This window comes from Pristis pectinata, chromosome 4, assembly GCF_009764475.1.
Source record: "Pristis pectinata isolate sPriPec2 chromosome 4, sPriPec2.1.pri, whole genome shotgun sequence".
In the NCBI taxonomy this organism is placed as follows: Eukaryota; Metazoa; Chordata; class Chondrichthyes; order Rhinopristiformes; family Pristidae; genus Pristis; species Pristis pectinata.
Window position 1 is genome coordinate 86941770 of NC_067408.1, and position 16928 is coordinate 86958697.

At 38.4% G+C, this 16928-nt stretch overlaps 1 protein-coding gene across 5 annotated transcripts in view; it reads right to left on the reverse strand.

Annotated features, from left to right (window-relative positions):
• LOC127569961 (X-linked retinitis pigmentosa GTPase regulator-like) overlaps positions 1-16928 on the reverse strand; it is an 89599-nt gene that overhangs the window by 54169 nt on the left and 18502 nt on the right. For 4 of the 5 annotated variants that reach the window (XM_052015062.1, XM_052015061.1, XM_052015060.1 and 1 more), the window contains exons 3-8: positions 14775-14867; positions 12245-12307; positions 10424-10582; positions 5702-5851; positions 3201-3359; positions 1374-1529 (exon numbers count right to left, since the gene is read on the reverse strand). In XM_052015062.1, coding sequence (XP_051871022.1) covers positions 1374-1529; positions 3201-3359; positions 5702-5851; positions 10424-10582; positions 12245-12307; positions 14775-14867 — 780 coding nt within the window. The remainder of the gene's footprint in view (positions 1-1373; positions 1530-3200; positions 3360-5701; positions 5852-10423; positions 10583-12244; positions 12308-14774; positions 14868-16928) is intronic. The other variant, XM_052015063.1, reaches the window with a different exon arrangement.

Sequence of the window (16928 nt, forward strand, 5' to 3'; positions counted from 1 at the left end):
GATCGCTGCACTCGCACAGCATGTCACTGCCATTTTCCAAAGTTCTTACCAGTCCAATCACTGCTTTATATTCATAATGGATAGTGTGGAGGATGTCAAAGTGATTGTTCTACTCTCTGTTAATCATTGTCCTACTCTCTGATAATTACTGTGCTGCTTTAATAATTTCAAATGATTTGGATTCTTACACTCATTTTGATTACAGCTACTGTGCGATATTTATCTAACTGCAAATGATATATTTTGAAAGCAAATATTTTATGTCCCTATTTACTGGGAGCCTTAAATTGTACATAACTACTTGGAACATAAAGTTTTGTAATGAACAAGTTTGGCTCTGTCTTTTTCCATTTTTCATTTGTAATACAAAGTATATGTACAAAAATATCCTACTTTTTCTGAGAAGGTGTTCTTTATCATTGGCTCAGCTCTGAAAATAAACTTACTTATCTCTGTACTTATTTATTGCTGCTGCCATCACAATTGCATAGGTTTGGGCAGTGTCTTTAAATCTGATGTCATAAGATTGTGTGAATGATCATTGAACATCAGCTGTCATGGACAGGACATTTTATCCAAATGTTCGATGAAAGTCTATCTAAATAGCAACTATACTTCCGTGTTTGTCAAAGATTGAGGACTTGAGGGAGCCAGAGGAAATACTTTAAGATCACCTTCAATGAAAACATGAGGGTGGCACAGACGTCAGAGGGTCGGAAATATTGATTTAAGACAAGGTTCCATGGCACCACCTTGTATATGAGGGAAAATATCATTTTGAAGACAACGTTTTTGCCTTGGAAACAGAAACACAGGAAAGGAAACAAGACCTAGAGCCTCGTGTCTGACTCCTCCCTCTAACCACCATCTTTGGTGTCTGTCAGAGAGTGGCTTGAAGTCAGAATTTTCAACTAGCGATGTATCACTTATATCTCTATACCTGATCACTGAATGAAATTATCCTCGGCATAGGAGATTACTGACAATAACTAATTTAGTAGTCTTTGAGACATCTTTATTATCATTTGATGCTTGCCTATCAATTTTTTTTTGTTATTTATGAACAAGAGAAACAGCAGAATGGCTGAGAGGGAGCACAGCAAGTATTTTATAGCATACAGCAAGTTTAATTAAATGTTTCATTATTTAAAATGTTTTTTAAATTTTTTTTTAATTAGCCTTAGAATGTTTTTGAATGCCAGAGACACCCCCTTGCCCTCACCAACACTGGTGGGATTTTCATCAGCAAGGCTCTACCACCACAAGGGATGCTGCCACTGACACTGGGAATGCAGTGACAGAGAGGGATCCACAAATGGCAAGTATATATTTAATACATGGGAGCAGTGAATGAACAGAACAATATCACATACCTGTCACTACTGCAGTATGGTTCTCCCCACAGGAAATAAACTGTACATTTTTTTTCTTTAAGCCTTCTACCACCTTTGGCAATGAAGACTCAAAAATGAATGTGCCATGTCCTAATTGACCAAATTGTCCAAAGCCAAATGCATACACATCTTCCTCTGTAGAAAGATCAAATACAGGATATAGAGTGAAGCTGCTCACAAAAGTAAAAATAAAATTTAACCCTTTACCAAATAAATTTTAAAATCAAGGAACACTGTGTCTCTTTGCATTAGATATAGAGGATTTTAGCGCCATTTTGCATATGAATATGTTTACCTGAAACTGATTTCGAAACAGCGCAGAGAATTAACTACCTTGCATATATTAATGACTCAGACTGGGTGCACAGGGCACAATTTACAAATCTGAACCTGACATGGTTGAACTATGAGGGTGGTGGTAATGGACATCAACGGGTTTTAAACAGGCTGGCGGAATGGGCAGATGGATAATAGATGAAATATACTGCCGAGAAATGTGAAATATTACATTTGGTAGGAAGAATGAGAAGAGGCAATAAAAATTAGAGGACATAATACTAAAAGGAGCACAAGAACAAAAAAAAAATCTGGGGGTATATATGCAAAATGAATTGAAAATGTCATACAGATCATGGGCTTTATCAAATGTTAAAAAAAGCATACAGATCATGGGCTTTATGAATAGAGACATAAAGTACATGAGCTAGGAAGTCACTATTACCTTCATAAATTATGGCTTAGACACAAATGGAGTGTTATGTCCAGTTCAGGGCATCATACTTTAGGAAAGATGCAAAAGGTAAAGAGAGTGCCCAGAAGAGATACCAGGGATAAGGGACTTTAATTATGTAAATTATGCTGAGTTTGTTTCTCTTGAAACAGTGGAGATTTCAAGAGGATTTTACACAGGTATTTAAAACCAAAAAGTGGAGATGGTAGGAGATATCTGAAGGATTCATTCAGATATTCTTAAGCCATTCTGTTTACAAAAGGGGTTTTATGGAGTTTTAAAGCAGCTGCTGAAATGTGAAGTCAAGTAAGCATGAAGTGGGCAAATATCAAGATTGTAATTATAATATAAAAAGGATAGATGCCTGGAGTGAAATATGCAGATCCAAAGTCAAAAGTTGTTGTAAAGGACCACAGATGAACTAGCAAACAATGAAATGGTAGAGGACTTCACTAAATAAGGGTGGTCCAAAATCATGGAAGATGCATGGGCAGGCTATCATTAGCTATTTGGTCCTAATTGTAATCTGGTCTGTTAAAATTTGTATTTCTTGGCTTTATGTCTGTTTTGTTTAATGTGTGTGATGCAACTGTTGTCATAATTGAATAAGCAGGTTCAGCAGCTTGCTCTCAGCATATTAGCGTCCATTTAAAAATTTGACATGGAACTATTAACGGGAAATATGATTTTAGCAGTCTTTTACTTAGATGTCATTGTAACAGAGTGTTAAGCTTATTGAATCATATCCAATAACTGGAAGAAAATTTGGACTGCAGAAATATCAAAGTAATTAAAGTAATTTCAAATTCAGTATGAAAAACAATTTTCATTAACTCCAATACTTTGACAAATGCACAAAGCAATGAGGATTTTACTGTGAAATCTCAGGAAGAAGAGGCATTGTTATTTTCCCTTCATTAATAGTTTCACATAAATCTAGACAGCAACTTTAAGCCTAAAAGTAGTGAAACAATTCTTCTTTTTAAAATCACTATTTAATGTAACATTTGGATTAAGTTTACAAGCTGATGCATAATTTATCTGGCAGTGATTTTGATCTCAACTTTTAAGCATACCTGTAAGAACAATAGTGTGACCACCCCCACATGAAACTTGGATGACTTTTCCTGAAATATAATTGACAGGCTGTGGGATCCGATAATTTATTGGCTGATCAAGTGGTAATCCCAGTTTTCCATTATCAGATTCTCCAAATGTGTAGAGCTGCCCATCACCTGTGGAAAAGCAATAATAGTTGTTGTGGTTATGGATGCCCCTACTAAGTTAATTGTTGCAACTGTAAACAATGGTTAGCTGTTTTGTCACCAAGGTTAGAACTATCTGCTCTGCTGCCTCCCTTCTTTCTCCCAATCTACTTGGGCAAAATTCTAATGTTGCGCCAGTTCCAAACTTTCGTCTTTATCTAGTTTCTCACCTTTTTCCCCTCTGTGAATTCATCTTGTCCATGAGATTACCACCTACTACCTCCATTTTATTCCCACAGAAGTACTGACTATGCACCTTCATTTCCATTCCCATAAAAGTACTAACTATGCACCTTCATTTCCTGGCCACTGTGTTATGGCTGATGGTTTTTAATCTCCTCAGACCCGTCTCACTCTCAGTTGTTATCACCCATCTACTCAAAAATAATCAAATTTTGATGCTTCTATTTTTGCAAACCATCACCCCATCTCTGATCTCCCTTTCACCTTCAAGGTCCTTAAATGAGGTTTAACCTCACAAATCCGTGACATCTTACGTAGACCTTGTAAGAACCACATCATTCACATTCTACCAGTCACAGGCTAATGACATCTTATCAGATAATGACAAAAGTAATCTCTCCTCTCTTGTCCTTCTCTATCCATCTGCAGCCTTTGACCATTTCATCCTTTTCCAGTTCTTCTCCAGCAGTGTCCTACTGGATAGGACCAGACTCATTGGTTACTTGCTCTTCTCACTAATTGTAGCCAAACAACCATCAACAATGGCTTTGCTTCACATGCCCACACTCTTACCTCTACCGTCCTTTGAACCCTCTCTTAGCAAAATCATCCAAAAACTCTGTCAATTTCCACATGTTCAGTGATAACACACAGCCTTAATTCGAAACCACTTCCCTTGACCCTCCACTAAATCATCTGACACTTTGTCCAATACCCAACAGCAGATAAGCAGTAATTCCTTCCAACTAAACTTCAGGAAGGTCTAAGATGTTCTTATTCTTGTTTGTGACACCAGAAACTTACAATGTTTCACCTACTTTTACAGGAAAGAAAAGCTACACTTATTTTGAAATTTTAACAGGTGTCTATTCAAGAACTTTAGGAACACTTAGAATTAATGCACTTTATGTGAGTCACTATATAAAGTGAATTACTCTTAGACTGGAAAGTAGCAAGGAGAAGAATAATGAAATGATGCAGAGTTACTTACCATTCATTTTCATGTACATGAACTATGGCACATGTATACTTATTTGGATGTTAATTACATTAATGTATTAATTTGCACATTCAGTGCAGTTATGACAATACACAGCAGGAAATTTGGTTTAAAACTCTTCTCTCCATCAATGCACTACTGTCCGATTCCAAGACCTTCCAATATCTAATAAAATTAAAACTCTTGTACCTGTCGTCTACTATGTAATATCTTTCAATGTATTCACATTCAATATTACAAAAACTTACAAAAACTATGAGGCATGGATAGGGTAGAAAGTCCGAATCATTTTCCCCAGGGTAGAAATGTCAAATACCAGAGGACATACACTTAAGGTGAGAGGGGGCAAGTTTAAAGGAGATCTGTGGGGCAATTTTTTTTTTTAACACAGAGGGTGGTAGGTGCCTGGAATGGGCTGCTGGGGATAGTGGTGAAAGCAGATACAACAATGAGGTTTAAGATATCACACCTCAGTATAACATATCTCCAAACTTTCATCAATGCATTGGTTCAAGTAACCATTTAAATAATAAATGATTTAAATTCTCCGTATATAGGCCTACCCCTTTGTCTAAAATTTTCAGCTGAAACCAAGGACCGGCAATTTCTAGCTGCTGTGAACAATTTTAAGCATATGAGAGAGATGCATTTTGTTTAGCATATAATATTCAGAATTAATGTGACACTAATAACCAGGCTGATACCTTATGTACAATCATGCAAACGCAAGACAGGGAAAAAAAAAATCTAAGTCCAGTCTAAGAGTACTTTTTTCCAACATTTCCAACATTAAGCTAAAAATTAATTTGAGTAGCATGGTTGCTAAATTTGAGCATTATTTTGTATTGCACATTTGCACTGGGCCCAGCAGAGTCAATTACGGTAAATGACCAAGTGGAACAGTGCCCCCCAAAAAATCACTTAAGCAAGGTAAATTTTTGTTTATCAAGGATGTTGAGAAGGTGGTACTAAGGCAGATATTTTAGGTAAAAATCCAGTTCAACCTTGATCTAACCCAATAGCAAAGCAGACTCAGGAGAGTGAATAGCCTACTGATGTTCCTATGTTCTTACACAGAAAGCAAACAAGTGATATCAGTTTGTCACATTGTATTTTCTGTCATTAATACCTGTTACAAGAGCAGAATGGTAATATCCACAGGAAACCCAGGAGATCGGCTTGCCCACATCTACTTGATGTGGCAGACTGACATTGCTTTCAGAATCAAGGCCGATTTGTCCCTCAGAATTATCACCCCACATAAAGAGATTCCCATCCTCTAAACAAAAGAAAAATCAATCAAATTAATGAACAGACCAGAAGAAAAAAACAAAATTACAGCTCATGAAAATGTATTCATCAACTTTAAATAAATTGATATTCCACTTTTCTTAAAAAAGATAGTATCACACATTCAGTATAATTCCACAATTGCCTGTATCCAACAAATGACAGAAATAATCGAGGAAACACTATTGTATTAGCAGATTCCATTATAGTTAAGTTGGAAAAAGAAATTGCCAAAGATGCAAAATGTAGATTTGAAATTAATGAGTGGGAAGAACCAACAGGCAGTAAAATAAACATATTTAATGTATAAAATACTTGCAGGAATTGATGCCTGATAAATTTTAAGACTTGGGTGATTTCTACCCAAGTATTAAAAGTCAATCCCCTTTTTCTAGCATTTACAAAACATAATCAATAAAATTGCTAAACACAGTCTTCACCCCATCCACAAAAGAGTGATCTAGTTGATTAGCACCCCTATAACTCACCTAAAACCTGGACTACCAACATCAGTGGCACACTATAGTTATGATAAACCACAGAGTCAGAGTCATACAGCAAAGAAAGAGGCCTTTCAGCCCACCCATGTCCATGCAAGCCATTAAATGCCTGTCTATACTAATCCCGTCTTTCAGCACTTGGTCCATGGCCTTCTATGCCATGGCATTTCAAATGCCCATCTAAATGCTGACTAAATGTAGTGAAAGTACCTATCTCTACCACCCCACTCAGATAGTGTATTCCAGATTTCAACCAGCCTGAGTGAAAAAAATTCTTCCTCAAAAAACCTTTAAATCTCCTACTCCTTAGCTTAAACCCAAGCCCTCTAATTATAGACAACTCTGCTGAGAAGTTTTTCATTATTTAAAATAGCAAGCCCTTCATAATTTTGTGTACCTTATTCCGTACCCCCTCAGCCTTCTCTGCTCTAAAGAAATCAAACCTAGACTTAGTCCTCAGTACTCCCTTGGGCCATACCATTCATTGTGCATGTCCTAGCATTATTAGTCCTTTTAAAATGCATCATCTCATATTTATCAGGGTTAAATACTATCTGCCATTGCTGTGTCCATATTACCAACTCATCAGTATCATGTGTATTCCAAAACTACCCTCCTTGCCATCAACAACACCATCAATTTTTGTCACAACTGAGAACGTACTAATCATACCTCCTACATTCACATCCAAATTCTTAATCTATGTAACAAGCAGCAAAGACTACAGCATCAATCCCTGTGGCACACCACTGGACAGAGGCTTCCAAGTGCACAACAATGTTTGAGCATGATCCTCAGCCTCTGATTACCAGGCCAGTTTTGGATTCAATTTGCCAACTTGTCTTGGATCCTATGGGCTCTAACCTTTTAGTGCAATCTCCCAAGTAGAACCCTATCAAAGGCCTTACTGAAGTCCACGCAGACTACATCAACTGCATCACCCTCATCAATGTACTTTATTAGCTCTTCGAAAAATTCAGTCAAATGAATCAAACAGAATCTCTCCCTAAGAAAGTTATGCTGACTATCTTTGATTAATCCTTGCCTTTCCAAGTGTAGATTAATCCTGTCCCTCAAGAATTTTTCCAGTAATTTCCCTCCCACTAACTTTAGACACACTGGCTTTTTATTACCTAGCTTATCCCTACTTAGCTTGTTAAACAAAGATACCACATTTGCTGTCCTCCAGTCATCTGGCACCTCACCTGTGACTAGTGAAGATTTAAAAATCTCCATCAAAGCTCCAGCAATCTCATCTTGCCTTCCGTAGCAGCCGAGAGGATTCAACCACTTTTAAGCCCATCAAGACATCTAAAACCTCCTTCTTTACAATGTAAGTTTGTTCTAGGATTCTGCTACGTCACCCCCCTCTAAATTCTTCAACTACAATATCCTTCCCCATAATGAATGCAGATGGGAAATAGTTACTTGTGTATGTCAACCAGCTCCATCCACAGATTGCCCATTTGCTCCCTAATGGGCCCTACTCTTTCCCTGGTTAAGATCTTGTCCCTGATAGAACATGGAACAGTACAGCACAGGAACAGGCCCTTTGGGCAATAATGTCTGTGCCGAACACAATGCCAAATTAAACTACATCTCTTCTGTCTGCACATGATCCATATCCCTTGCTGCCTCAGTGAAGCTGCCAGCATAATCAAAGACCCCACCCACCCAGGACATTCTCTCTTCTCCCCTCTCCCATCAGGCAGAAAATACAGGAGCCTGAGGGCACATACCACCAGGCTCAAGGACGGCTTCTATCCCACTGCTATAAGACTATTGAACAGTTCCCTTATACGATAAGATGGACTCTTGACCTCACAATCTACCTTGTTATGATCTTGCACCTTATTGTCCACCTGCAATGCACTTCCTCTGTAGCTGTGACACCTTACTCTGTATTCTGACATTGTTTTACCCTCTACCACCTCAATGCACTGTGTAATGAATTGATCCGTACAAACAATATGCAAGACAAGTTTTTCACTGCACCTTGGTACAAGTGACAATAATACACCAATACCAATACCTCCATTCCCTGCATATTCATGTGACTATCTAAAAGCCTCTTAAATGCTACTATCATATCTGCTTCCACCACTACCCCGGCAATCCATCCCAGGCACCTACCACTCTGTGTAAAAAAAAAACTTGCCTCGCACATCTTCTTTAACTTTCCCCCTCTCACTTTAAATGCACGTCCTCTAGTATTTGACATTTCCACCCTGGGAGAAAGATCGTGATCGTCTCCCCCATCTATGCCTCTCATAATTTTATAAACTTGAATATCTTGCACTGTATTGCTGCCACAAAACAACAAATTTCACGACACACGTCAGTGATAATAAATCTGATTCAGATCTCCCCTCAGCCTCTGATGCTCCAGAGAAAACAACCTAAGTTTGTCTAACCTCTCCTTATAGCTCATACCTTCTAATCGAGGCAGCATCCTTTGTACCCTTTCCAAAACCTCTACACTTTCCTGTAATAAGACAACCAGAATTGCACACAATACTCCACGTGTAGCCTAACCAAAGCTTTATATAGCTGCAACATGACTTCCTTATTCTTATACTCAGTGCCCCAACCAAAGAAGGCATGCACACTATTCACCTTCTTTACCACCCTATCTACTTGTGTGGCCACTTACAAGGAGCTATGGCCTCGCACCCCAAGATCCCTCTGTATGTCAATGCTGCTAAGGGTCCTCCCATTAACTGTATACTTTCCCTAACATTTGACCTCCCAAAGTGCAAAACCTTAGACTTGCCTAGATTAAGCTCCATCTGCCATTTCTCCAGCTATATCTGCAGCTGATCTATATTCTGCTGTATCCTTTGACAACTTACTTCACTGTCCACAACTCCACCAATCTTTGTGTCGTCTTCAAACTTACTAACCCACCCGTTTTTGGTCCCAGTCCTGATCCCTGAGAAACACCACTGGTGATGGACATCTAGCCAGAATAATACCCTTCCACCACTACCCTCTGTGTTCAATGGGCAAACCAATGCTGAATCCAAATTACCAAGTCACTGCATCTTAATCTTCTGGATCAGCCAACCTTGAGGGACCTTGTCAAATGATTTACTAAAAGCTTTGGGATTTTCCTTAATTTTGCCCACCAGGTCTGTTTTCATTATTTAAGAAAGGATGTTAATGCATTGTTCAGAAATTTTCTGGACTAACACCTAAAATATGTGGGTTGCCTTATGAAGAAAGAATGGATAGGATAGACTTGTATCCAGTGGAGTTTAGAAGAGTGCAAGGGGATTTGACTAAAACATACAAGATTCCTGAAGTGTGATGTAGAAAGGATGTTTCTTCCTGTAGGAAAATCTAGAACTAGGCTCACTGTTTAAAATGAGGAATTTCCCACAAGAAAGAGATGAGGCGAATTTTTCCTGTGGAGGGCGGTATGTCTTTGGAACTCTCTTCTTCAAAGGACAGTGGAAACAGAGACTTTGAATATTCTTAAGGCAGAAGTAGATAGATTCTTAATAAGCAAGGAGTGCATAGGATAGATAGGAATACAGAGATGAGTTTATAGTCAGATTAATTATGATCTTCTCAAGTACAGAACAGACTCATGGGGCTCGATAATCTAAACTTGCCCCTAATTTGTATGTTTGTGTGCATGTTTGTACATCATCTACAAATTGTTATTCCCAGCAACATCCTCCCAAAACTTTCAGCCTCTACTGCTAAAACAAGGGCAGCTCATAAACAGAAACACCACCTACAGATACCTATTCAACTCATACACCATCTGATTTGGAAATATTGTTATTCCTTCATTTTCACAGGGTCCAAACACTCAAACTTACCAAAAGGACTGCAGTATTTCGTGGTGTTTACTGGCACCTTAAAACTATCGGGAATTGACAAGAAATGTTAGCCTTCTAGCAATGATCACAAATTAATTAATAAAAAGAGGTAAAAAAAACTTGAGAGAAAATCATCACTGAACTATTCAAACATTACAACTATGAAGTCTCTCTGGTTCATGCATAGTTAATAATGTTACCAAACCTGAATAATATTTCAAAATCTCTCACCAGTTAAGGCTGCTGAAATATTTGACCCAGCAGCCAACTGTTTGATCTTTTGTTTATCTGTGAAGAACTCCACACGTTGAAATACTGTTCTTTCTTCATTATCGCCCAGGCCCAACTGTCCTTCACTATTGTCACCAGCTGCATAGATATTTCCTTGCTCTGTAATACACATCAAGGTAAATTGAATATACAAACAATCCTTATAAATTCACCTTCAATTATGATTGATATTTTATAAAGTCCTCATGATAAACTATAGTTGCAGAAGCTACTTCGAAAATGATACTTTTGGTTATATATCAAATCCGTGAAACATCACCTGCCATTAACATTAAACATAGGAAACCGACAAGGAATGACACCACCATAATGAGCTAGATCTCAAACAACGATGAGACAGAGTACAGGAAGGAGATAGAGAATCTAGTGGCACAGTATCAAGACAACAATTTCTTCAATGTCAGAAAATCAAAGGAACTTATTATTGACTTCAGGAAGCTGGGTAGAGTACACACCCCTGTTTGTATCAATGGTGCCGAGGTGGAGATTGTTGTGAGCTTAAAGTGCCTAGGTGTAAATATCACCAACAATTTGTCCTGGTCCAGCCATGTAGATGCTATGGCCAAGAAAGCACACAACCGCCTCTACTTCCTCAGAAGGCTAAGGAAATTCAGCATGCCCCCGATGACCCTCACCAAATTTTACAGATGCACCACAGAAAGCATCCTATCCGGATGCATAAGAGCTTGGTATAGCACCTGCCCTGCCCAAGACCGCAAGAAATTGCAGAGAGTTGTGAATGCAGCCCAGTCTATCATGAAAACCAGTCTCCCCTGCATTGACTGCCTATACTTCCCGATGCTTGGGAAAGCAACTCACATAATCAAGGATCTCTCCCACCCCAGTCATTCTCTCTTCTCCCCCCTCCCATTGGGCAGGAGATAAAGGAGCTTGAAAACATGCACCACCAGACTCAAGGACAGCTGTTAGAAGACTTTTGAACAGACCTCTTACATGGTAAAGATGAATTCTTGATCACTCAATCTACCTCATCATGGCCCCTGCACTTTATTTGTCTATCTGCACTGCACTATCTCTATAACTGGAACACTAAATTCTGCATTCCGTTTTTTTTTCCCTTTTGTACTACCTCAATGTACTTATGTATGGAATGAACTGTCTGGATGTCATGCAAACAAAAGCTTTTCATCGCATCTTGGTACATGTGACGATAATAAACCAAGAAATGGAATTGAAGAATCCGATTCAGATTTATTGTCACTGACAAATAACGTGAAATTTGTTGTTTTGCGGCAGCAGTAAAGTGCAAAGACATAAAATTACCATAAATGACAAAAATAAATAAATGGTGCAAAAGAAAAAAGGAATAATGAGGTAGTGTTCATGGACCATTCAGAAATCTGATGGTGGAGGGGAAGAAGCTATTTCTGAATCATGAGAGCGTGGGAACAAAGAAGCAATAGAAAACAAGATTCTAAAAAATACACAATTTCTCCTTGTTTTAAAAAAGAGAAATGCCTAGGGGAAGATAAACATCTTAGTCTATTCTAGGAGAGACTGCCAACTTTGCTACCCTAGAGTACAAAACAGGTGTACAGAGACTAATTAAGGGGAATATTCCAATCAGAAACAAGCAAGTCCTTGCATAACCCACAAACATAAGTATTTTAATACATTAAAATGGACTACTGGTGTATTTTATCATCAGTGTTGGTTTACAATACACATCTTCTGAATTTATAACTACAATATTTATAATGATATATTTGAAAAACCAGAATCACCTGTTAATTATCATACCTGTCCAGACCAATGTATGGTTTCTCCCACAGGCAGCAAGTTTCACTCTCTCCGATTTCAGAGCTAAAACAAAGCATACATTGAATATGAAATTCTGTAGGTATTCTCATTTTAAATCTACAAAATGTATAGTTCTTCAACCTGAAATATATAGTTAAAAGATAAATATTTTCTCCCAGTGATTATGCACATAAGAACCAAGTATTATTCTGAAACTATTATTCTCATGAAGCCAACACGAAACAACTATAGATCATGAGATCATTGTTCTTTCTCAGACAGGATAGAAGGGTGTTTGGTATTACTGATGATGAAACACAAAACACAATGAGTATTAAGCTTACTCTTTCTTAGGCTGAACCTCAAGATCCAGGATGACTTGCTTCTACTCCAATTCTCTAGGTTATGAAATTGACTGATGACTTTGATGGGGCATCTGCCGATTCTACCACAATTGGGACAGAAGGTGCCTTACAGGACAGGTGGGTGAATAGCTTGTGATATGGTGTGCTCTTTCTACCTTTTAAACTGTGCATACTATAAGCCTACTGACTCACACAGACTTCACTTCTTTCATCCCACTTTCTTTAAAGATGTTGTTCCATTCTCCGTTTCTTCATCTCTAAGCATGTTCTGATGGCGCCTCTTCCAATCTTTTTCCTCAGCCAAGGATTTCTCCACACTGCAACTGATAAGGCCTTTGACCATACCCATTCCATTTTCCACATTTCTACTCTCATACTTCCTCCTTATTTATCAAGCCATGACAGAGTACGCCTTTTCTATCGAAATGAAGATCTCCTAACATTTCCATCCAGCTCGATGGCATTACTTTTGGGTCTTCCCCTCTCAATTCAGCATTCTGATTGGATTTTTCATTCTGACACATTCTCAATCACACCCAACAACTCTTCTCATTTACAGGGCACCTTCCCATTAAAGCACAGGTGACGGAACATCTGCCCTTTTACATCCTTCCTTCCTTCCTACCATCCAGGGCCTTAAACAAGCTTTCCAGGTGAACCTGTGATTTACCTTTACTTCGTTCCATTTAATATATTATATCTGCTGCTCACAATGTAATGTCCTCTACATTAGGAAGACCAAATGCAGCTTAAATGATTGAATTTCAGAATCCCTCATTTGTAAGTGTGTCCCTGCTAGTCTACCACTTTAATTCTCTACCCAGTTTCCAAGTTGCACTCCCTGTGCTCAGTCTCTTATAACGTGTCAATGAAATTCTGGCAGGTTACATCCTACGTATTAAATTCAACACTTTAAGATAATGATTCTGCTGTTCCTATGTATAGAGCTATTTATTGTTCTGACAAGAGATCGTGGGGGATAGGGGGTGAGGGATGGAGTGCGAGCTGTGAGGAGAATGCCAAGTGGCTCCAAGGTGATTTGGGCAAGTTGGGTGAGTAGGGAAATGAATTTCAGATGCAGTTTAATGTGGATAAATGAGAGATTGTGCACTTTGGTTCTTAAAAACAGAAAGTCAGATTATTATCTGAACGGTGATAGATTAGGAAAAGGGTGTAACAGACCTGGGCACACCATTTACTGAAATAAAGCATATAGATGCAGCAAGCAGTTAGGAAGACAAATGGTACATAAGCCTTCATTGCACGAGGATTTGAGTACAGAAGCAAGAATGTCTTACTGCAGTTGTGCAGGGCCTTGGTGAGATTCTATCTGGTGTTTTCCGTGCAGTTCTGTTCCCCTTGTACAATGAGAACTAGGAGAACACCTGGTATGATAAGATGAACTCTTGACCTCACAATTGACCTCGTACCTTATTGTCAACCTGCACAGCACTTTCTCTGTGGCTGTTACAACTTTATTCTGCATTCTGTTGTTGTTTTACCTTGTACTACCTCAATGCACTGTGTAATCAATTGATTTGTATGAACGGTATGCAAGACAAGTTTCTCACTGTACCTCGCTACATGTGACAATAATAAAACAATTCCAATTCCTTATCTAAGGATAGATGCTCTTGACATGGAGGAATGTTTACTAAACCGATTCCTGGAATGGCAGGGCTGATGTACAAGGAGAGATTGGGTCAATTGGGCTTCTGTTCACTGGAGTACATAAGAATACAAGGGATCTCATAGAAAGACAGCTCTCAACAGACTAGAGGATATTCTAGTATATATTCTATAATGGCTGGAGAGTCCAGAACCAGGGAAAACAGCCTCAGAATATACTGAGTATGTCATTTAGGACTGAGATCAGGGGAAGTTTCTTCACTCAGAAGGTGGTAAGCCAGTGGAACACTCTACCATAAAAAGCACTGGAGACCAAGTCATTAAATATATTCAAGATATATATTCAAGAAGGTAGATGTATTTTAATGCTAAGGGAGATCAAGGCTTATGGAGAAGGCAGAAACTAGGTACTGAAGTGGATGATTACCCATGATCACGGTAAACGGAGGAGGAGGCCCAAAGGACCAAACAACTACTTCTGCTCTTTTTTTCAGTATTTCCATTATATAAAAGAATGTCCATGCAAAAGAACATACCTTTTACACATGTAGGTTTGTTCATAGTGTTCTTTGTTCCCAAACCTAGCTGACCCCAGTTGTTGCTCCCAAAGACATACAACTTGCCATTTTCTGTCAAAAAAATGTGTATTATGTGAACCCTAAATTCTACATTTCACATCATTTTCCAACATTAACCATCTTATCTCTGTATTTTTTTTGTTCTAAATTAATCACTTAGTATTCAAGAGCTAGTCATCTGATTTTTCTGGTTGTTTTCCAGAATCACTGATTCAGTTCACAGTGCAAAGCCCCAATATGAGCTGAGCAAAGCAGCAGTGGCCCATCTCTAGCTGTAGCCCTAGTATTTTCTATTCTTCTCAAAGTGAGTTGCTGAATTCAACTGCATCACTGCAAGCAGGATCCTTTCATGCAAGGATAATCACTTCTCTATAAAAGGAAACAGGGGAAAAAAAGAATCAGGTCACCAAATTACCTAGCAACTGATCATGAGCAACCATAGTAGACGCCGGGGAATAAAATATTCAACCAAAATTCAATTGGGGAATTGGACACTCATCACTTATTTTTCTTGAAGTAACATGCATTTGGGATATTGTGTTCATTTTTGGTCACTCTGCTAAAGGAAAGAAGCCATTAAACTGGAAAGAGTGGAGAGGAGATTTACGAGGATGTTGCCAGGACTCAAAGGACTGAGTCATAGAGAGAGGTTGAGCAGGTTGGGACTTTTTTCATTGGAGCGTAGGAGCATGAGGGATGATCTTATAGAGGTGTATAAAATTATGAGAGGCATAGATAGGGTGAATGCACACAGTCTTTTCCCCAGGGTTGGGGAATCAAGAACCAGAGGGCATAGGATTAAGGTGAGAGGGAAGAGGTTTAATAGGAACATGAGGGCAACTTTTTCACCCAGAGAATGGTCAGTATATGGAATGAGCTGCCAGAGGAAGTGGTTGAGGCAGGTACATTAACAGCATTTAATAGGTACTTGGACAGGTACATGGATAGGAAGGGTTTAGAGGGATATGGGCCAAATGCAGGCAAGTGGGAATCTTGGTCAGCATGGACCAGTTGGGCCAAAGGGCCTGTTTCCGTGCTGTATGACCCTATGAATACAAATTTTCAATTAAAGGAAGATTTACATAAAAACTGTTACAAGTTTTTAAAAAATGAAGTTTAAAAATACAAATACTAGAAAAATGTTTTCAGCTCAAACATCTAAAGGAAAATATTTCTCTCCAAACTTAATCAGGTGATATCAAACAAAATTTAATGCTGAACCCTTAAGAGCTATGAGGAAAGATGACAAAGGGATGATCTTCTACATCAGGAGGTCAAGTTTTATGGAGGATCTTCGAGAAAATAAAATGAAAATCTGGAAAAGAATTAACCTCAATAATTGACCTTCAACATCCTCAGAAATGCATCCTTTTCAATCAAATTTTAATCCCACTTTTCTTTCCAAGAAAAATTAACTTCTTTGTTGAGATCAATAGACAGGAGTTCCCAGCTATTATATTGTTCAATGATGTGTAAACCTTGACAACAGTCAATGCCAAACTATTTGGTAATTACATCACAGACAGGTCCAAATCTGCCCTTATCCAGCGTTCATGTTCTCCACATTCAAGCAAGTATAATATGTCAACCTGGAATTGAATCCTGGCCAATTTATCTATCTCTTTGCCCCTTAAGTTGTCAGGAATCCTTCTACTTTCCTTGCTACCAGCTGGCATCAGCTAATTAACCATACCCTTGTGAAACATAGGTGCTAAGGCTCAGGTTCCAACATTAGTACCCACCCACTGCTTTCATAGAACACTGAAAAGTGATGGAATTTACAACAAAATGACAGAACTTAATTGTTTCACAGCAAGCATTAGAAACATATAATGGTAGTACAGTTGTCACAGAGAGACGTTTTGTTCTGAAGTTAAATTAGGCATCACACCTCCCAATAGAAATTTGAGGCACAAGACATCCTTATGCTGAAAGTCTAGGAGCTATGGTCAAGGTCGGGTGACAAAGGTTTTTCTATTGTATATTCCCCTTTATTCTATCATGAAAGAAATGTTCTCATTTGATCATTTCTTGTACAATTATGTGAACTTACATCATAAATAGTTAGCAAGGGGGCTTGTGCATAGTAAAAAAATTATTGAAGTCAGGTTC